This window comes from Haematobia irritans, chromosome 4 (assembly GCF_050003625.1).
Source record: "Haematobia irritans isolate KBUSLIRL chromosome 4, ASM5000362v1, whole genome shotgun sequence".
NCBI classification, from domain to species: Eukaryota; Metazoa; Arthropoda; class Insecta; order Diptera; family Muscidae; genus Haematobia; species Haematobia irritans.
Window position 1 is genome coordinate 120,753,482 of NC_134400.1, and position 19,195 is coordinate 120,772,676.

The window sequence follows — 19,195 nt, forward strand, 5'->3', positions numbered from 1 at the left end:
GAAATGTCAAAGCATACTGAGCATCTTTCTCTTTGACACCATGTCTGAAATCCCACGTGATCTGTCAAATACTAATGCATGAAAATCCTAACCTCAAAAGAATCACCCTTTATTATTCCCAATGGAGGCAGCGTGTCCGGAAAAATATTTGAAAAACTATCACTTTATTCCATTTGGAAAGTCAAAAATTGTTCACCATATACCTTTCACAATTTTAAGCGTAATATCTATGTTTTCAGAACTTTATTTTCGTTTTTATTTAAATAAAATATAACAAGCTGGTTGCGCTTGGCGTTTCACAAAAAATAAAATGGCTCTTCTAACAGTAGTGATGGCAAAATACTTTCATGTACATTTTGTACTTTTTGATATACTTCCCCCATCACAGTTCGCGATGGTTGTGGTGACATTTACGAGTCTGTGGTAGCGATGAGGATGAAATGGAACTTTGAAATGCTGGCAGGGATGTTTAAGATATTTAAAGTTTTGTTGTATGTTTTTTTTTGTTCTTATTTGTTGATATGTTTAATAAGATTATTATTTATCAATTGGTATTGTAGTGTATTATGTAGTGTAGTGTATTATTATATATTTTATTTTGATGAAAATGAATAAATTATACAAAATTCATAGAATTTTGGCTTTGACTTTCAATTTGAAGTGGGGATATCATTCATACAAATTTAGGTTGAAAAGTATTTGCAACGATGTTAATTTTGAATTTGACTCGCATCGAAAATTGTTTGACAAATTATTGAGTAGCGATGCATTTCAATTTGAGGATAACTCTTGAGATATTATTGCTAATGTGTTGAATTTCACTGTTGTGGGTAATGTCTGTTTTTTGTTGAGAACGCGATTTTCTCAACAATTTCTCAACTTGAATATTACCCTAATCCTTTGAAAAAATGTTTGAAAAATTGTTGAAATTTAGCATTTTTCAAGCGTTTGTGTTTATTGGGAAGACATAAAACCATTTATCGATATTCCTATGAAAAATGAAAGCAATTATCGATTAGTATATAAAGTGCGCTCTCGATAACAGATACGAGGCGTCCCGCGTTTAAAACTAGTAACTGAATATATTTGATAAAAAATGCAATATAATTGAAATATAATCTAGATACATTTGGACGAAATATAACAAAAGAAACTTTGGAAAGTAAAGTAAAAACAGTATTATTACACAATGAAAACTACGTAAGTCTAAAACATCTCAATAAAAACATTTTAAACCTGATTCCTTCCTTTAGCTCTACAGCAAAAACTCCGATTAGAGTAATCAAAAATCCTCATCAAACAAGGGATATGCGTTTACGTCCACAAACATCAACGGAGTCAAATGGAAGCGATAGTGGAAACTCGCCCAGAGCCAAAGATCCTGTTAGTGTTTTCTGTCGGGTTCGTCCATTGGCATCCGAAGGTGATCTCTCCTGTATTACTGTTAAGAATTCAACTACTATTGTATTGACTCCGCCCGATCAAGCACTGGGCAATAAACATGGTGCTAGCAAAGAAACCCAGTGTATTTTTAAACATGTTTTCGAAGCAAAAGCCACACAACAGGACGTTTTTAGCAAGGTGGCTCAACCTCTAGTGGAAAATTTAATACGAGGCCGCAATAGCTTGTTGTTCACATATGGAGTAACAGGCAGTGGCAAGACATACACAATGACGGGAGATAATCGACATCGTGGTATTATGCCTCGTTGTTTGGATGTCTTATTTCGAACTATATCTGATTTCCAAACAAAGAAATACATATTTAAACCAGACCGATTGAATGGTTTTGAGGTTCTCTCTGAAACGGATGCCTTGCTGGAACGACAACAGGAGATGAACCAGCGTTTTGCTGTTGGTCGTGGAGCTCTTAAACGTAAGGATTCAGATCCTGAATTAGCATCACAGGCATCGTGTGAATTGGCACCCCTGCAGGGTATAGATGAGGACAACATGTATGCTGTTTTTGTGACATACGTTGAAGTATACAACAATAATGTGTATGATTTGTTGGAAGATGGTGGCATTCAAAAGTAAGTTGCGCATTTATTATGTATTAATTATTTACTGACTAAGTACTATAAAAGCCCTACAGCCAAAAAACATACTACATAGCAAAACAAAGTACCTGGGTTAGAGAAAATAGATTTCAAAAAACAATATATTCGTTGCTTGTGTGGCTCCATTTTGTTCGTAGTAAACGTTGTCCAGATCAATATCCGGCCGAAACAAATCTTTAAAAATGTCTCGATAGTGCAATATATTCACATTTTCCCCATCGAACAATAGCATTAATTCGGACAAGAGAAACTCAAACTCCGCGTTTTCAATGAGAAGTTTTTAATGCATTTGATAACTGATATATTTCTTATTTTTATTTATTTTGTTACTTTAATGTATTAAAAGTCTCATTACTAGTTTTTTTTGTTAATATTGTTGACTTACATCCCATACACATTAGGCTCGAAATCTATTAAAAGTGGATTTGAAATCCCTTATTTATAAGGAAAATGGCAGTTAGGAGTAATTTTATATTCATGTTGGATGTTTCATTTGTTTTTTTATTTTTAATTTAATTTAACCAAAAGTGTTTGTCACTATGTAACATACATTTTTTCTGTTGGATTACTATAAGTATTTTTTGTTATCATTTTTAATGTTAATCATATTTTTTTGTTTATTGTTATATTGTTAATTTTCTATTATTTTACATTTCTTTCACAGATCCTTGCAAAGTAAAATTATTCGTGAAGACGCCAATCACAACATGTTCGTACATGGTGTCACTGAAGTCGAAATAAAATCGGTTGAAGAGGCTATTGAACACTTCCAAATTGGTCAAAAACGCAAGCGTATGGGTCACACAGTTCTCAATGCCGAATCCAGTCGTAGCCATTCTGTCTTTAATATACGTCTAGTACAAGCTCCAACAGATTGTCAAGGCGAGAATATTGTCCAGGACAAACGAACCATTACGATCAGTCAATTGTCGCTTGTCGACTTAGCTGGTAGTGAACGCTCATCGCGAACAAAAAATACCGGAATGCGTTTAAGAGAAGCAGGAAATATTAATAATTCTCTAATGACTCTTCGCACTTGTTTGGAATACCTGCGAGAAAACCAACAAATGACCAACAACAATTTTCCGCCCAAAAAAGTTCCTTATCGAGATGCAAAAATTACACATTTATTCAAAAATTATTTTGATGGTGAAGGACAAGTATCAATGATAGTATGTATCAATCCGCGGGCGGAGGATTTCGAAGAGAACACGGTAAGTTTTTTTTTCTACATGTTTAATAACGTCGTACACTAAACACAATAAAATCCATACGAACATTTAATAGACACCTAAGCAATTTCGGCTTTAAAAGCAAACAGTCTGCTGGAAATACCTTTTCCAGTAAGTGTTTGCTAAGATAAGATAAGATAAAAATTTTCCAAAAAATTGTTTTCATTTGGCTGAAACAAACAATATGTAATATGTGGGCTATTGTAAAAAAATAAAGCAATACATTAACTATACGCCATATACCATATATGCTGAAAAATCGGAGTTTTTCAAAATAGGGCATAAAAACAAACATTGGGAAACCCTTTTTAAACCGCGACGAATTGTTGTTCGGTGGACCAAGAATTATAAAAATACAGCAGTAGACCAACGTACTGCAGTTTTTAGAAGACAATATTCATGTTGAATACGATGTTTTTTTTATCTTTTTCTTATTTTTAATTAATCTTTCCTTTACAAACGATCTATATTTATTTTATAGCAAGTCATCAAGTTTGCGGAAATGACACAAGAAGTACAGATAGCAAGAGCTACACCTATGAAGACTGATGTTGGATTAACACCAGGACGGCGCAAGGCCAATAAACTATTCAAAATGGCCGTTAATAATCTGAATGATTTGGGCTATTCCGATGCTCAAAAACTGGACGTCGATGTTGGTCTTGTGTATTCACTGGGTCCCAATTTTCCCGAATACAAATTGGACAGCCCAGAAGCTGAAGACACTATTGAAATGTTAATGCAGTATTTAATGCAACGAATAGAGAAAAGAAAAGTATTATGTGACGATTTAGATAACAGAAGTAAGTATTTGTTATGGAAATTGGGGTATTCTATATTTTCTTCAAATTTGAGAAATTCTACAAACTTTTGATTTTTTTTTTAATATTAGGATCAACAAATTCTCAATTTTTAGCATATAAATGATTTATTCATACGATTATTGTCGGTTATCGGAACTTCCGGTAAAAACATGATAGGAAAATTCGAGGTACATAATAAGCAAATTGAGTGAGTTACACATTAGCGAGTAATATAGATATATAATCCCCTAGTAATCACTGTGTGTCAAAATAATTGCTTAATGATTTTATTTCATGAATGTTTGGTTGCTAACGGGGTTAACTATTTACTACATTCAAAAAATTGTTACTAGAGACAGAAAAAAGTCTGATATTTTTACTATTTTGCAAATTTTAAAATAGATTAAAAAGCAAATAAAAGAATTAGCGATGAACATTGCAAGGCTTGCCATAAATTCGGTTGTAAGTTAAAAAAAAATTGATCCGATTTCTCTAAAACAAAGGTTTTAATTTGGCTTACACAAACAAAATAGGTAATCTGTTTAATGTAAAAGAATTAGCGACAAACTGCCAGGCTTGCCCGAATTCCATAGGAAATTATGTTTTCTTTGGGGTTTAATAAAATTCTATACTGTCTTGATGTATTTGGAACCACATATTAACTGTCCCTAAGAGGTTGTACGAGACTGGCTCGTGGACATGTCTGAGAGGTGGACCTACTAAACTGTCCCAGGACGTGTTATTTGGAATGCTTTCAAATCATGTCATAATGTGTAAATTTACCCTGTCAATGACATGTTAAAGTGACTGGTCCCTTACATATGTTATGTTTTGGCCAGAATTGGAAAATCAGAGTTTCGGGTTAATCGACAATGTCAATTTTTCCTCTATTTTTCGTTTCGTGTTTGCATTAGAAAACGGTTTACCGGTGTCGGTTTCAGACACTCTAATCATCCATGTTTGCAGTTTATTACGATCCTCTTATTAACTTAAAAGTTAAAAGTCGAATTTTCCGAAATTTTAAAATGTAGAATTTTCCTAACTTTAAGTAAGCAGCCCTTTGATTTTTTCACCGGTTTACCGGTGTCGGTTTCAGACACTCTAATCATCCATGTTTGCAGTTTATTACGATCCTCTTATTAACTTAAAAGTTAAAAGTCGAATTTTCCGAAATTTTAAAATGTAGAATTTTCCTAACTTTAAGCAAGCAGCCCTTTGATTTTTTCTATCGATTGAAAAAAAAAACCGAAAAGTGGTTTTTAAACCCTATTACAATCCCTACATTGTTGTACCAAAAATTTTCAAAAAAAAAAAAAATTGTTCACTAATTTTAAAGGTGGGTATTAAGTTCGAGTTTAGACGCTAAAATCAGAAATAAATATGTAAAAGCAAATTTTATTATACGATACCTTGATGGGGAATGATACAAAGCAACAATTTAAATAGTTTTCTATAAAATGAATTATTATTCATAATTGTAAATAATTGTATTTGCTATTATATTTACCACCCTTCTTATTTAGTGGACAACTTTCGTTTACTTCTAATGCAAAGGGAGAAAGAAAATCTGTCTTTGCGCACCGAATTGGCTTCGTTGAAGGCTGTGTATAAACAAGAACGGGATCGCAGTACCGCTTTGGAAAATAGAATTCGTGTACAAGAGAGTTCTATAGATTCTCTCAATCATAAACTAAGCAATCGTGAAAGGCAAATCGATGACCTAACACGTAAACTTCGTGATCACCAGAATCTTATTACCAAGAAGGAACAAGAAAAAGAAAATCAAAAAAAGAAGTTCGATTCAAAATTGGCAGTTGAAGTCGATAGACGAGATCGAATGCATGAAATGAAGCATGCAAAACTGCAAAATAAAATACGCGTAAAAGACGAAAAATTAAAGCTCTTATCGAATATTATTTCATCGGATGATATGGCACTTTCCAAATTACCCAGATCGAGAAGTATAGAAAATATATCGGAGGATAAAGATTGCATGCATCAGCCTACACCCGGATCCGTAAGGACAGTAACCGCATCCGCTACTCCGCGGACAGAGGTATATAGTGCGGTCTCCAGGGTACATAGAGTAAGTATTTACGTAAGATAAATATATAAAATAACGTAATTTGTTTTATTTTATTGAATTGTTTAGGGAATGGCTGCCGCTAATAGACGACATCGACGTTCACGTTCAGCTGGTGAAAAGTGGATTGAGCATCGTGCCCAAAATCCCGTTCCTTTGGGTACAGTTCTACAGCCTTATTTGAAAAATCGTAAATCTGTTACGAAATTGACAGATATGAAAGATTTAACAGGCCATAATGCCAACAAATATATTTTGGTTTCCCAAGATGCAGATACCGACGGTGATGTAGAAACGAAACTCTTCAAAGGCAACATTATTCCGACCTGTGGGGGTGGAGCCCAAGTAGTATTCGACGATGTGGAATGTTTAAAACAAAAATCTCCTGTCCCATCACCAAATCGCAAGAGACCAATAAACGCCGATAATGCCGGCATTCTCAGTAATATAGGCACAACAGTTTCAGCACTTTCAGCCATTAACAGTATAAATTCTGCGAATGAAATTGCATCTCGATGTAATGTAGGCATCGAAGGTCACACTGTCAAACGTACAAAGGTGTAGTTAAATGAATGAGATATAGTGGTATCTACTTTTATTTACTATATAGAATGCGGAAACATGGATGAATAAGGGATATATTTTTCATTTCATTTTTCACAGAATAATAATTCACATTTCTATTTTGAATTTGATTTTTTTCTACTGATTTTGTTATTGAGTTGTTTTTTTTTATACAAATATATTCTTCTTCTCTTTCTTAGTACAGTATTTGTAATGGATTATATAATTAATTTGACTTGAAATTTTGAAATATCTTTTTTATTAACCTAAACTAAATAATTTGAAATTTATAATAATTTATATAGTATATATGTATGTTTTCATATATTCACATATATATAAACTTTACTTGGAGATTGGGATTGTTTAAATAAAACAAAAATAAATTTATAAATCGCTAATCTTGTTGAATTTATTTATCTCAATGGAACATTGCATAAAATTTATCTTGATTAGCTGAACTGTGGACGAAATCTTTAAAAATTACCTGAAAGTAATTTAAGAAGGTTTTTAAAGTAGCTAAAAATGTGTATTTTTTGCGATACAATTTTAAGCATGTAAGTTTGTGAACACAGGTTCAACATCAGAAATTTAAAATTTTCGTATATTAAAGAAAACTAAAACTTTTTTGGTGAGGAAAAATAAATATGCATATATGTTGGCTCAAGCTTTGCCTTAAGCTTGTACTTTAGCCGAAATTTCCGCTATATATTTGCTAATGCGCTTTACAGACTATCAGTTATTCCGGACGACAGTGCTCGTGTCGAACATATCCCATATATTGTGCACATTATAAGTTAAGTCCGAAGGCATAATCGATACTGCTGCATGTTTATGGGATCGATAACAGATTTACCGATTATTTAGTCATCGCCGACAAGTCGTATCGATCCGACACACTGTAAGATTCTTTACAAACACCGACATTCCGTCCGGAATAACTGATAGTCTGTAAAACGCATAACGGAAATTCAATGGGGAGTTATTATCGATCGTTTACATATCCCATACATTGAAAACTGTGTTATTGGCACGAAATTTCTACTAGATGTACATATTGTGCTCTATACGAACAAATATGATAACACCATGCGAAAAATAAGAAGAAGAATAAACAAACGATGAAGACGGGTGAAAACCGTATTGCTGGAGCCATTTATGTAATAAACAAGGAAGAAAATGTTTAAAAGCCACGTGCATGGTCAAAACAATGTTTGCTGAAAAGATTACATAATCACCCCTTTGTTTTGACTGGCGTGAAGATACCGACGTAGGTAACTAAAAATTACAACGAAATCAAAGGGTGACACAGAGTTACAAAAACCACATAAAATCCAAATAGTATGAAAGTTATCAACTGTGGGAGGCCACACAAATCATGGCAAAACAAAGCAACAGTATACAATGATGAAAACTAATGTAAAAGACCTATGTCTAGAAATGCAATATACACATTTGTATATAAATATTCCTTATAAAGATCGAGAAAATCATCATCATGTTAAATAACAAGTTTTACTATGTGAACAAACTTTTTATTAGTGGACACACCGCCATCTCTCGGCAACCAAGCTCCCGCGTTGTCTATACACACCGACTGCCACTAGATGTCCACGAAAGCGTGGAGCGAAAACAACAAAATGGGCAACAGAGGACACCAGTAACAATTTTGTAAAAAGCAGAAAAAGGCATAGTATATTTTAAGGATTGCCAACATTTGGATATCGTTTTCAGAAGTGCCGTTAAATTTAAAAAAATGTTGGCAGGTAATATCCTTATTCCAGAAAGTCAATATTTGAATGAAAAAAATAAGCATTCCATAAATGTATAGTCATTGGTATTATTAGAAACCAAAAAATAAAAATCAGAGAGTAGGAAATACAAGAGAACGAAACTGCGTCAGTAGGTTTATCCAAAAACCATAGATTATACGAGAAGATGATCCGTTTGTGTCAAACGACGTTTGACAGTTCCAAAGATAGGGAATAAACGAAGAAAATAAGAGCACACTTACGTCCTCTTTTGTTTCCCTTTTTACAGTTTTTCAATTTAACACAAAAGGTGGGTATTAAGTTCGAGTTTAGCCGCTAAAATCGTAATTTTTCCCCGATTACTTTTCTTTAATAATCGATTTTAAGGAATACAAACTTTGTGAAAATTTGCTTTGGGATATTCCCCATCAAGTTATAATCAAATCTGCAACAAATATGTATAATTTTATAACTTTTTTACCGATTTAGTTTTCACTTTAGTGAAAATTAGCGGCTAAACTCGATCTTAATACTCACCTAAAATTAGAACATATATGACGCACCAGACGATTAATAAATAAATTAAAATATTAAAAGTTCATATTTGCTCAAAAAATTGTGACCAAAACCACAAAAATACGAAATTTCATTTTTAACATCCTTGCTCTTTACGAACAACACAAAAGCAAATGCCGGAATATTAATGTGTCGAACTGACTCTTTACGTAAAAATCAAAACGAAATGTCAGAAAATTAAATTTTGGAACTGACACATTTTTTTCGCGGAGAGAACAGGATCATCTATGTATCTATCATTTATGGGTTTATCATGCAGTTTTTGTTGGCGTTTCTCTGAAATATCATACAGTTTGTATTGACGCGTCACCCAGTTCTTTTCTCTGCCGCCTTCACAAAACTTAAGGAAAATAGGATTTAGAACTTACTTCGTAATAACAAATGTTAGTTTTTATAAATGTTTTCATTCTATTAAATATTTGGCAGACAATTTGAAATTATAACTGCCGATGTTGCTATAACGAATTCTGTCTTAAACAGAGAGTAAGAATTACAAGAGGACAAAAAGGAGAACAGAACTGACGCCGACGCAAACTGTATGATATTTGCGAGAAACGTCGACAAAAACTACATGATAATAACTAAAAAAATTAATCATTGTTGTCGTTTTCTTGATTTCAGCCTAAAACCATAACCATAAATTTGACAGAAAGAATTTGACAGAATAAATTTGATGAAAGAAAGAAGAGGAAGCACGCTCGAAATAAACCAAGCCAACTGCACTCAAATCGATGATTTGACGGTGGCAAAGGAAAAAGAGTTATGTTTGTACGAATTTATTTCGGCATAAGCCAGCTATCATGTAAAACCTTTTTTCGGAAGGTTCAAGTGTGGTTCATTGTGGGGTTTAATGAACTGCCTGAATATATTCGATAATTGGTTGATAGTTTTGCTGCAAGTAGAGGATGCTGATGAGGAATGTGATAATTCCGAAACGTGCGTCCATCCAACCATCTTGCAGTCTATAGGGCTTTGCCCAAATAAATTTGACAAACATTCTTTTCCTCTGTTGGTTAAGCTACACTTGTAGTTTAGTCAATGCATGGTTTTAGGCTGAAATCGAGAAAACGACAACAATGATTAAAGAACAAAACCAACAATAACAAAACAAAACGAATGAAATAAAAAAATTAATTATTAAAGACAAGTAAACGTGAACTATATACATCTTTAATCGAATAATGTATGCGTTTAGTATGAATTACTTTTTTATTGACCAACTTAGTTGACATCGTTCAATACAATTCTTATAAATATTTACTATGTAATTGTTTTAGTTACATAATTTCATTGCAGACAGCAGAAGAAAGTTAAGTTATTTAAACTAATGCAGTTTGCTATTTCAGCAGAGAAAAATGTTTGCTGAAACCACTACATGCTACTTCTTTTCCTTTTTGAGCAAACAAACTGTTCTTTCTTTTTTGCTGTCATGAATAACAATTTGTTTGAATGTGCATTCTATGTGGTATTTTTTAAACAAGTTAAGAATTAATAAATGTAAAGATCTAAAAGTACTATTTTTTATGAAATCTTATATTTATACACTTGAAAGGTCCTTATTGGGTACGCTTAATTGTTTCAAAATATACGCATAGTAAACAGTATCTTTACAACAACACTTTAATTTGGTAAATTGTCGTGGTACAATAGTGCTCAATAGTGTTGGCGTTTTCCCGATGAGATTTGGATATCGTACGAGGATTGCCATTTATATTTCGGAATTGGACAATTCTAGTGTAGCTTTAACATAAAGCTTTACATTTTTGAGATTATATATACTCAGAACACGTCAGGATCGTGTCGATTGCTCGAATGAAATTTTTCTTCGACAAAATTTTAATCATTTGTACCATTTTATTAATTCTTAATATGTTTTTAAAGTATCTGTAACAAAAAAACACGAAAAAACGAGATATACAAAATTGAATCAAAATAATCTTCTGGGTAGTTAAAACAAAGAACTTCTTTGGGAGCACACTTTTGAAAGGACTTCTTAAGTTGTGCCTTTAGAACAACTTCCAATTTTTTTGGTGGGTATAGATCTTAGTTGGGAATATTTTAAAAAATCAATAAAGCGATTTTCGATATTTGTTTTAGTTCTCTAATCAGGAATCTTCCTATATGAGTGTTTTTGTCAAATTCAAAAAAATGTTGGGAGGGTAGTTCTATACTTATCAGACTTTGGTAAGAGTTTGCCATTATGATTTCCGAGCAGAAAAATATATGGTTTTCGCGGCTACTTTTTTGAATCAATGAATCCCATAAAGGTGTGTATTATGTTCGGTTTTCGAGTTGAAAATCACTTTATTTTCGCTATTACTTTTCCTGAAATAATCAAAATTATAAATGAAAACAAACATATTCCCATGCCGAAATCTATAGGAAAAAGAAATTGTGCACCAATTGAGTTAATTTATCAGCTTTATGTTGAACTGTTTTAATAAAGTAACCGCGAAAATTTCAACTCGAAAAGCGAACATAGTACTTACCTTAAGGTGGATACTATGTTCGGTTTACGATTGAAAACCACTTTTTTCGAGATTACTTTACCTTAAATTATCAGAATTATAAATGAAAACAAATATATTCCTGTAAAGTCTTGCCGAAATCTAGAGGAACAAGAAACTGCGCATCGAGTTAATTTATCTGCTTTATATTGAACTGTTTCAATAAATTTCAACGCGAAAAGCGAACATAGTACTGAACTATAAGGCGAAATATTACGAATTATAATTTTATTCAACCATTATATATTGCTTATATGCGCACTATGGACACTGTTGTATGACACTTTCAGAGGGAAATTTCTTGTCAACTGTTTCAGACAAACCATCGTCACACATGCCGAATATAGATCATATTAGCAATTAAAATTAATTAAATTAATTGCAAATTGGATGTATAAACTATTACAGTTTGACTATTACAAGTGACACATGTCAAAGCAACAACAGTGTCTAGTAGTGAAATATACATAAACAAGTCATCACATATCGATAATCGCTATGGTTGTGTCTATCCACAACTTTGCATTTATAAGTTCTAACCATGAAAACAATTGAAGATATATGCTTTTAGGATTTCTCTCGAATACTTATTATAAGATAGTATACAATAATTTACAACTTAAATATAACAATCTTATCAACTATAATGCATTCCTTACAATTATCAACTTAATGGATAATAAATCACAGTCTATGAAAGTTCTCTAGCCATAGGCTTTCAATAGGGGGGCTTTTACAATGATATTTCTATTATAACATTCCTTGACCTTCGGCCATTCAAAATAGGCCAATTTGGGCTAAATTATCATGTAATATCATCTGATGAACATCATTGAAGACCTTGCGTATACAGCAAGTGTCGGTAGCCACAGTAAAATGGTAATAACATTCACGTTTTGTGTGATTATTTGCAAGATTACGGGAGGGACGTTTCACAGGCTCCTCAGTGATGTCGATTAGTTTTTGTTTAATAAATTTCTTTGTCCAGTCACATTCATCGAAACAGCTTTCCGCCTGAGGGCTTTTACAAAAGTCTTCAAATTCGGGAAAAAAATCCACAATATGTTTACCGGCAGATATTTTACGCTCCATAATATCTTGTTTGTTGAGAAAGACTATAAAGCCAGCGGCTGATAGAAAACGATTTTGCCAAACACTACGAAAGAGATTGAGGGCTTCCTGTAGTCGATTTTGTGTAGCATCTTCCAGAAGTGACTGATCAAAATCACTGCAAGATATAAGAAAAAGTACAGCATGTATGCCATCGAAAACTTGAATCCATTTGTTGCGCTGGTTTCGTTGGCCACCAACATCCCACATATGAAAGACTTGTTCACCACCACCCAAATAGCTAGGAATGGGTACACGAAATGAAATATTATGGATACCGGTGGTTACTTTGCGACTATGAAGAATATCCTCTGTGCTCGGTATGTAGTTATCTTGAGAGATACGTTCAAAATTGTCCAGAAAACTGCAAAGAGAAGTTAAAAAAAGAATAAAATAAGTTAATCAAATCTCAATCTAATGTAATATTGAATTTGCTGAAATGCATACGGCTTTCACATTACACTTCCAAAATTCACATAGACTTCAACTTTCATTTGTCTTATAGAAAGAGATTTCAAATCTCGAAAAGTTTGAAGTTAATATGTAGAGCCCATTAGAACCTGTTTAGTCGCTGTACAGTGTTGCCAAACTGAAAACATAATCGAAAATCGCCATATTTTTATATCTTTCACTATAGGATGGGGGTATATTAACTATGTCATTCCGTTTGTAACACATCGAAATATTACTCACAGACCCCATAAAGTTTATATATATATTCTGGGTCGTGGTGAAGTCGATCTAAGCATGTCCGTCCGTCCGTCTTTTGAAATCACGCTAACTTCCGAAACAAGCTATCGACTTGAAACTTGGCACTAGTAGTTGTTATTGATGTAGGTCGGATGGTATTGCAAATGGACCATATCGGATCACTTTTACTATTAGCCCCATATAAACGGACCCCCAAATTTGGCTTGCTGAGCCTCCAAGAGAAGCATATTTCATCCGATCTGGCTGGAATTTGGTACATGGTGTTGGTATATAGTCTCTAACAACCATGCAAAAATTGGTCCACATCGGTTCATAATTATATATAGCCTCCATATAAACCGATCTCCAGATTTGGCTTGCGGAGCCTCCAAGAGCCAAAAATAGTCTACCAAAATTTTATTGCCATAGAAAATTTTGTCAACATTTTATATTTCTATAGAAAATTTTGTCAAGATTTTATTTCTATAGAAAAATTTGTCAACATTTTATGTCTAGGAAATTTTGTCAAAATATAATTTTGTCAAAAATTTATTTTTATAGAAAATTTTGTCAAAATTTTATTTCTATGGGAAATTTTTTCAAAATATAATTTCTATAAAAAATTTTATCAAAAATTTATTTCTTTTTCCAATTGATAATTGTTGATAAAAACGAGCTCGAGGTCTGTATGATTAATTTTTATTTATTCAATATTTCGTCTTTTCATTGAAAGACTTCATCGGGAAAAATTTTCTGCGTATACAAATAGAAAAGAAAATATATACACAATACATTTAAATACGTACAAATTGCATGTTACATTAAAAACAGTCACGAAAAGAACAAAAATAATACACCAACTGTAGAGTAAATAGCTAACGACGTTGTCTGTTGCATTACTAACGCTGGAGAAGATAACTAAGATTCCGAAGAATCTGTTCTTCAAGATATTAAGATTGTGCATAATTGACAATAGATATTTTAGATATAAAACCAGTTTTTATCAACAAAGAAAAGGTTTACCTATGGGATCTTCAGCATCTCCGATAGTAGCCGACATTGTGATGGAAGAGCTATTGGATAGATGTATGGCAAACTGTGATATTAGGCCTAAGATTCTTACTAAGTATGTTGACGACCTTTTTGGGATTGTGAAAACAAGTGCAATAAATAACCTCTTGACGATATTCAATAACTTCAACCCTAGCATAAAATTCACATTGGAATACGAAAAATGTAGACAAATTCCCTATCTGGACATTTTAATTATCAGAGATGGTAACAAAATTAAAACCGATTGGTACCAAAAGCCAACTTCTTCCGGCAGATTGGTAAATTTCTACTCCGGCCACCCCAGGAGAGTTATACAAAATACTGCTCAAAATTTTGTAAACAGAGTATTAAACATAAGCAGCCAAGAATTTCACCAGCCGAACATCAAAAAAATTAAAGAAATACTCCAGCAAAATAGCTTTCCTCTATCTACCATTGATAAACTGATCAACAATAGCAAAGTACAGCCAGCCAAAGAGAAGCAAACATTTTTTTACAAATCGGTCGTGTATATTCCAAAATTACACGAACGATTCAGTAATGCCAATTTCATTGACAAGAGTAACTTCGCAATAGCCCGAAAACTAATAATACACTACAAAAACTATTTACTAATCTAAAACCAAAAATTGACGACATGGATAAATCCAATTTAATGTACGAAATAAAGGGCAATGGGAACGAAACAGACGTGTGTGACAAGGTTTACATAGGAACTACAAAAAATAAATTAAAAACTCGTTTATCAGGCCACAAATCAGATCTGAAACACCGTTTGCAGAGACCTATGCAAAAAACAGCATTATCAACCCACTGTGCAGGAGAACACCATCACCCAGATTTGGAGAGAGCGCGTGTGTTACAGTGTGAGAGTAGTTACAACAAGAGACTAAGGGCGTTTTCGTTTCCCAAAAAATATGTTGCCTTAGTGTTACACTACTTTTTTCCTCTTTGTATTTTCGCCCAAATGATACCGCCATTCCAAAGTTATTGTTAATTAATAATATTGTGTGGAATACAGGATCCAAAATCTAGGACAGGGTCCTTCATGTTTTGCAATCAATTCCGAGAATGTTGCACCTTTTTTCCCAATCGAAACCGCCATAACTCTGGAGATGTTGCACATTCTCAATACACCAACACAGAAGCGAATAAACTATAAGACAGACACTGACAATTTGGCGCAAAGCTACAGAAATCTCATTAGAAAAAGCAAAGCGCAGCAGAGTAAGCGTTAGTAATGCAATATACACCGTCGTTAGCTATTTACTCTACAGTTGGTGTATTATTTTTGTTCTTTTCGTGAGTGTTTTTAATGTAACATGCAATTTGTACGTATTTAGATGTATTGTGTATATATTTTCTTTTCTATTTGTATACGCAGAAAAAATTTCCCGATGAAGTCTTTCAATGAAAAGACGAAATATTGAATAAATAAATTTTAATCATACAGATCTCGAGCTCGTTTTTATCAACAATTATCAATTGGAAAATCTATATACAGGTCGAATATAATAAAAACATCCATAATATAAAAAAAAATATTTCTATAGAAAATTTTGTGCAAATTTTATTTCTATAGAAAATTTTGTCACAATTTTATTTCTGTAGAAACTTTTGTCAAAATTTTATTTCTATAGAAAATTTTGTAAAAATCTTATTTTTATAGAAAATTTTTTCAAAATCTTCCAAAACATCAAGAATTCTACCAATCTACCAAACAGTAAAAAATCTGCATTTTTGGTAGACTCGTGTTCATAATTGTATATAGCCCCCATATAAAGCGACCCCCATATTTCAATTCTGGCTCTATAATTATCGCACAAAAGTTCATATCGGTTCGTAATTATTTCTTCCCTATATATACCAGTCAAGAACTGAATATATACGTATTTAATCGACCTTTCTTTTATCTACTATATATCCCGCATGAACTAACTTACAATTTAGAAGATGATGTTAAGAAGTTTTAAGATGCCTTGCCATTGGCCGCAGCCCAAGTAATTTAATTGTGGATGGCCGTCTTTAGTAGAAGTTTCTAAGCAATCCATGGCGGAGGCTACATAAGATTCGGCCTGACCGAACTTACGGCCGTATATACTTGTTTTATTGTACAATCAGTTTATTTTGGAAATAAAGATATTTCGTGAAAAGTAGTAGAATTGTAACATGTCCACTTACGGTAAAATATTTAATATAAAAATCGCTACTTTTGCGATCAAAATCGTAAAATTGTCATTTTCCATGTATCTCCATGATAATGTAATAATACTTACTATTTCGTACTATCCGATAGAGGAAATTCATTTGAACGCTCATAACATGTTCTTATTCCAAAATCATTCCATAGTGTTATAACATGATCGCAATATTCCTGTAAGAAAAAAAGAACAAAACGTTAAATCTTTGTAATGAATTGGCCATATATATGATAAGAAAGAAAAATTATTTATGTTTCATAAAAAGCCCAAATGGAATCAAATTGAGTAGGTTTCCTCAATCCACCTTTACCAATTAATGTGGTGGTTTAATCTTATCTTTATTAGATTGTCACACATACTAAGAGTATGCAGTTGATTTATTTTGAATTTATACATATTTTTAATCGTAACTTAATTGTGATTTTATTCAATAAAAAATAAGTGTTAGTTGTTGCAATTTACATTAAAAAATAATGTTTACATTACAATTGCAACAAGTATCGATATTATTAAGATATAAATTCGAAAACTATTTGAAGAATTCTGATAGGCCTTAATTGTTTTAATACTGGACACAGGACGTTGTCCAAAATATTTGTTTTCTGATTTCTTTTTTTTCTGGTGCATGCCTGCCTTCCATACACAGTTTTCAGCGGTGCATTATCCCTTCTCACAAGAATAAAAATATATAACATGCAAAGTGGTAAAAAAAAGAACATCAGCATACCAGAGTTAAACACAAATCATGTGTCTTTTTGAAAAAAAATGTAGTGCACATTAAACTAAGTCTTTAGTTAAAAATAAACAATTTGGTTTTAGTTGTTATACATTACACAGTTTTTTTTTACTAACATTACTCTCATCTCTGGTAAATATCATTTAATTTCCAATTTGCAGTTTTTTAAATTTTTTGTCAAAATTTGATTTTCAATTTTGACTGCAGATTACTCAGAAGTACTACAAAATTTCGGAAAAACATATTTAAAAAAATATCGTTATGATGTTTTAAATGCACCAAACTTGATTTCATAGAATTCGGTCGAAATTTTATGACGTAAGAATTTTTTTCTGGTTGTATCTTAAAAGATACAGTTCGCATTTAAAGGGTTAACTTTCATCCACGATAATTGCATTGTATTTTTACTTCTAAAATCCTATGCCATTGACTTTGTGAACATAACCCTGACAATGTAAATGTAATCTGTATAGGAATATCTTCTGATTACATGCAACATACAGGTTAATGTACTAAAGATAATTCGCATTCAGTTATTTCGCAAAATGTAAGGTGGTTCAATGAACTTACTATAGAACACTATCTATGGAGCTATAGCAACCCAATTACCAAGAATGAGGGTCACTGGGGGAAACTTTATAATTATCGTTAATATTTTCAATTGTTTGAAGATATCTTATTTCTTTATTTGGAGGGGATTTAAGTATGATGTTTTATTTGTTATCTTACTGTAGATTTGCTGATAAAATGAGTTTTAGTTTATTTTCCATAGATGTTTAAAATTGTGCCGCTATTATTTCTATGAACGTAAATTAAAAACGAAGACATTTTGATCTTCTCTTAAGGTTTGCAATGATTTTAATTAATTATATCATACAAGTTTGGAATCTACGATCACATTCATTAATCCTGCAGTTATTCAGAAATTTAATTGAATGTTTCGATTCAATGTATTCCATGTTATATCGGTGGAATATCATAGGATTCGTAAGCAAATTAGAAATGTGGCATGAGTCACGAAAAAATCTATGTATGTTTGCGTGGGAAATTTTTGTAGGGAAATAATCCTCCTAATTCGATATGAAATAAATTATTCAAAAAGCTTCGCCTTCGATTAATCGGCCTCTTGACGCCGAAGGCCGATTCGTGGCCGATTATCGATTTTTGGACGAATGCCGATTCTTCGGTCGAGCTCTAATTCAAGCTCACGAGTTTAATTACGTATAACATATTTTCCTTGAAGTAAAGAAAACATTTTTGATTTGAGGAAATAATCTTTAAATTAACTGAAATATTAATATTTGGATTAAAGGTAAAAACTTCATATATAGGCTAAGATTTATTTTGAAGATATGCATCTTTGGTTTAGAATTGAGTGTACGTTAATAGTTTAATAACGTCCACGATTTAAATCATTCTCGTGTGTTTATGAGACTGACGATCTATATTATGTAAACAATTCTAAACTAATAATAACAAGTAAGGAAAGTCTAAAGTCGGGCGGGGCCGACTATATTACACCCTGCACCACTTTGTAGATCTAAATTTTCGATACCATATCACATCCGTCAAATGTGTTGGGTGCTATATATAAAGGTTTATCCCAAATACAAACATTTAAATATCACCCGATTTGGACAGAATTTGATAGACTTTTACAATATCTATAGAATCAAAATTTAAGTTGGCTAATGCACTATGGTGGAACACAATTTTAGTAAACAAAATGGGAAACATTTAAATCTCAAGCAATTTTAAGGAAACTTCGCAAAAGTTTATTTATGGTTTTTCGCTCGATATATATGTATTAGAAGTTTAGGATAATTAGG

At 32.4% G+C, this 19,195-nt stretch overlaps 2 protein-coding genes across 3 annotated transcripts in view; one reads left to right on the top strand and one right to left on the bottom strand.

Annotated features, from left to right (window-relative positions):
* The first annotated feature begins 1,037 nt into the window (after positions 1-1,037).
* pav (kinesin family member pavarotti) lies at positions 1,038-7,143 on the top strand. The gene is made up of 6 exons (XM_075304724.1): positions 1,038-1,200; positions 1,254-2,033; positions 2,725-3,274; positions 3,774-4,095; positions 5,619-6,181; positions 6,248-7,143. The coding sequence occupies exons 1-6, from the start codon at positions 1,190-1,192 to the stop codon at positions 6,740-6,742; spliced, it is 2,721 nt and encodes a 906-aa protein (XP_075160839.1). The 5' UTR covers positions 1,038-1,189; the 3' UTR covers positions 6,743-7,143.
* A 3,112-nt stretch (positions 7,144-10,255) lies between these two features.
* Galphaf (G protein alpha subunit f) overlaps positions 10,256-19,195 on the bottom strand; it is a 54,487-nt gene continuing 45,547 nt past the window's right edge. For both annotated transcript variants that reach the window (XM_075303767.1, XM_075303768.1), the window contains 2 exons: positions 16,706-16,803; positions 10,256-13,050 (listed from right to left, as the gene is read on the bottom strand). In XM_075303767.1, coding sequence (XP_075159882.1) covers positions 12,354-13,050; positions 16,706-16,803 — 795 coding nt within the window. In that variant the 3' untranslated portion in view covers positions 10,256-12,353. The remainder of the gene's footprint in view (positions 13,051-16,705; positions 16,804-19,195) is intronic.

What these genes read in the sequence shown, in the direction of transcription:
- pav (XM_075304724.1), top strand. An exon ending in GAAGATGGTGGCATTCAAAA is followed by an intron (nt 2,034 to 2,724) that starts GTAAGTTGCGCA and finishes TTTCTTTCACAG; the next exon opens with ATCCTTGCAAAGTAAAATTA. An exon ending in CGGTCTCCAGGGTACATAGA is followed by an intron (nt 6,182 to 6,247) that starts GTAAGTATTTAC and finishes TGAATTGTTTAG; the next exon opens with GGAATGGCTGCCGCTAATAG.